The sequence below is a fragment of the Elephantulus edwardii genome, unplaced genomic scaffold (assembly GCF_000299155.1).
Source record: "Elephantulus edwardii isolate Elephantulus edwardi_28Jun2011 unplaced genomic scaffold, EleEdw1.0 scaffold00196, whole genome shotgun sequence".
Classification (NCBI taxonomy): Eukaryota; Metazoa; Chordata; class Mammalia; order Macroscelidea; family Macroscelididae; genus Elephantulus; species Elephantulus edwardii.
The window spans coordinates 4882472-4885085 of record NW_006399946.1 but is presented as its reverse complement, the minus strand read 5'-3'; the positions used below and the strand labels follow the sequence as shown (position 1 = coordinate 4885085).

General features: G+C 41.6%; 1 protein-coding gene across 1 annotated transcript; it reads left to right on the top strand.

Annotated features, from left to right (window-relative positions):
- The first annotated feature begins 678 nt into the window (after positions 1-678).
- On the top strand, positions 679-2400 carry LOC102874519 (eukaryotic translation initiation factor 1A, X-chromosomal-like). Its single transcript, XM_006897029.1, has 2 exons — positions 679-794; positions 1827-2400. Exons 1-2 carry the CDS (start codon positions 679-681, stop codon positions 2398-2400), a joined length of 690 nt encoding a protein of 229 aa, XP_006897091.1.
- Positions 2401-2614: the final 214 nt, after the last annotated feature.

Sequence of the window (2614 nt, the reverse complement as noted above, 5' to 3'; positions counted from 1 at the left end):
TAGTCTGTTATTCTCCTATTTTGATATTTCAACTCATTTTATTCCTTCAGTTATGTTTGAAACACTTCCACATCATTTCATTTTAAATTGTGGGTTAAAAATTATGATACTGATGCTATCATTGTTTTCTGATGTCTTCAGTTGCAGAGATTTTGAACTGTTGTCTGTCTAGTCTGCCAATATGTTTGTAGCAAATATAAATCTTTATATGATTTTTTAAGGTCTCCTCATAGCATAGTATGCAATATATTTGCTACTAACCAAAAGGTTGATGGCTCAAATCCATGGGAGAAAGATGGGCAGACTGCTCCAATTAAGATTTAAAGCCTTGGAAATCTGAGGGGGGGTTACTTCAAGATAGTACTGCCTTGGAAATCTGAGGTGGGTTACTTCAAGATAGTATCTACTCACAAAGAAAACTTAGGTTGGAAACACTCAGGATTCAATTATTTAATCAAGAAAGCATCTTCTCAGCTCACATCATAGCAGACCTTTCTCTGACCCTTGGCTTATCAGCCTTAGCCTCTGCCCTTGAGCAAGTATTTAAAAGACAAATGTATTTAATCCTGCCAAGGAGAGAGAGAGAAAGAGAGAGAGAGAAGATACTGCCAGTGAGCCTAGAAAAGGCACTTGGCTTTAGCTCTACTGGTCAGCAGACTTAGCTCCTTTCTGTCTCACATGGGTTTCTGGTTCTCTGCTACCTCTGCTGCTGCTGTTGCCATCGCTGCTGCCACCAGTGCGACCACTGCTGCCATCGCTGTTGCCACCTGGCCCACTATTTGGGTGGCCAAATCGTAATATCATTCTGTTTGCTGGTCTCAATCCCTCAGCAATCTTTCTGGCTCAAAGGATGAGTTATACTCTCTGCTTCTTTCTTTATGGTAGAGAGTCCCCCCTTTCTGCCTATTAACCTGCTCAGTTTAAGCCTGGTGAGATGATAAACTGACCAATCCCTACATTATGGTTTTCACATCTCATTTTCATGTTCCTGGTGACCTAGTGGTAGAGTTGAACAAAAGGCAAGTGGTTGGAACCACCAGCTCTCTGTGAGAAATATGTGTGAGAAATATGGGTAGTCTCCTCCCAAGAGATCCTCTGAAAGGCTGCTGAAAGGGTCAATATGAGTCAGTTCTGACCCTAGGGAACACGACAACAACAAAAACCAAAAAGATGCTCCTTACCTTATTTACCTTATTAACATGAGATAGAATTCCTTCTGAGTGTCACAAGCATGAACTGTCGAAAGAACAAATAGATATGTCCTGGAATGGATGTGGCCAGAGTGCTCCTTGGAGGCAAGGATAACAAAACTTTGTCTTTCATACTTATGGCATGTAGCTAGGTGAGGCTATTCCTTGGAAAGGGACATCATGCTTGGAAACATGGAGGGACTGCAAAGGAGAGGAAGACTCCCAAAGTATTGGATTGACACTGTGACTTCAGCAATGGACTCTAGAGTCTCAGAGATGAAAAGGATGGCAGGTTTCAGGTTGACTGTTCTTAGGGTCGCTATGAATTGTACTCAACTTGACAGTACCTAACAACAGCAACTACCTTGACATGTGATGAAAGTATAAGCAAATTGCTGGAAAAACCATTCTGAACAATCCACTACATCACAGTCTCCTTGGTATATATAGATTAGCAAGTTCACATATGCTACTTTAGCAATGTTAAAGATTTAAATAATATCTGTGACACAGAAATAGAAAAGCCAATCCTTACCATTAATGAAAACAATGTTAAAGAAGAAGAATGAAGTAGGAGGACTCATACTTCCTGAATGTAAAACATAATACACACTGTCCTCCCGTGTCTGCATCTAGTCCTGCGTGTTCACCTCACTCACCCCTTTCTCATCTTGGAGGAATCGCTGCCACCACGATTGCCACCGCCACCGCCGCCGCCCAGAAGGAGGTCAGAGACCCCGCAAGGCCGCATCCACCGCCATGCCTAAGAATAAAGTGCTTCACCTCACCAGGTAAAGGAGGTAAAAATAGACGCAGAGGTAAGAATGAAAATGAGTCTGAGAAAAGAGAGCTGGTGTTCAAGGAGGATGGCCAAGAATATGTACAAGTAATCAAAATGTTGGGGAATGGACGATTAGAAGCTATGTGTTTCGATGGTGTGAAAAGGTTATGTCACATCAGAGGAAAATTGAGGGAAAAGGTCTGGATAAATACCTCAGATATCATATTGGTTGGACTCCGAGATTATGAGGTTAACAAGGCTGATGCCATTTTAAAATACAATGCGGATGAAGCTAGAAGTCTGAAGGCATATGGCGAGCTTCCAGAACATGCTAAAATCAATGAAACGGATACATTTGGCCCAGGAGATGATGATGAAATCCAGATTGATGACATTGGTGATGATGATGAGGACATTGATGGTATCTAACTGAACTCAACGTTCAACATACCATTTCCTCTGAGGATTGTTATTCAGTTTGGAGTTTGACCTGCTGTGGAAGATTAAAATCTCATTAGCATGAAAAAAAACCAACCAAACAAACATAATACACAAACAATAAGGAGCTCTAGTGGCTAACAGTAAGAAGTTGCAATGCCAATTGCTCCATGGGGAAAAGATCGGCTGTCTCCTCCCATGTGAT

Coding starts and splice junctions, on each gene's coding strand:
- LOC102874519 (XM_006897029.1), top strand. CDS start 679: ATGGGTTTCTGGTTCTCTGCTACCTCTGCTGCTGCTGTTGCCATCGCT. Junction 795..1,826: donor ACTATTTGGGTGGCCAAATC/GTAATATCATTC, acceptor GTCTGCATCTAG/TCCTGCGTGTTCACCTCACT.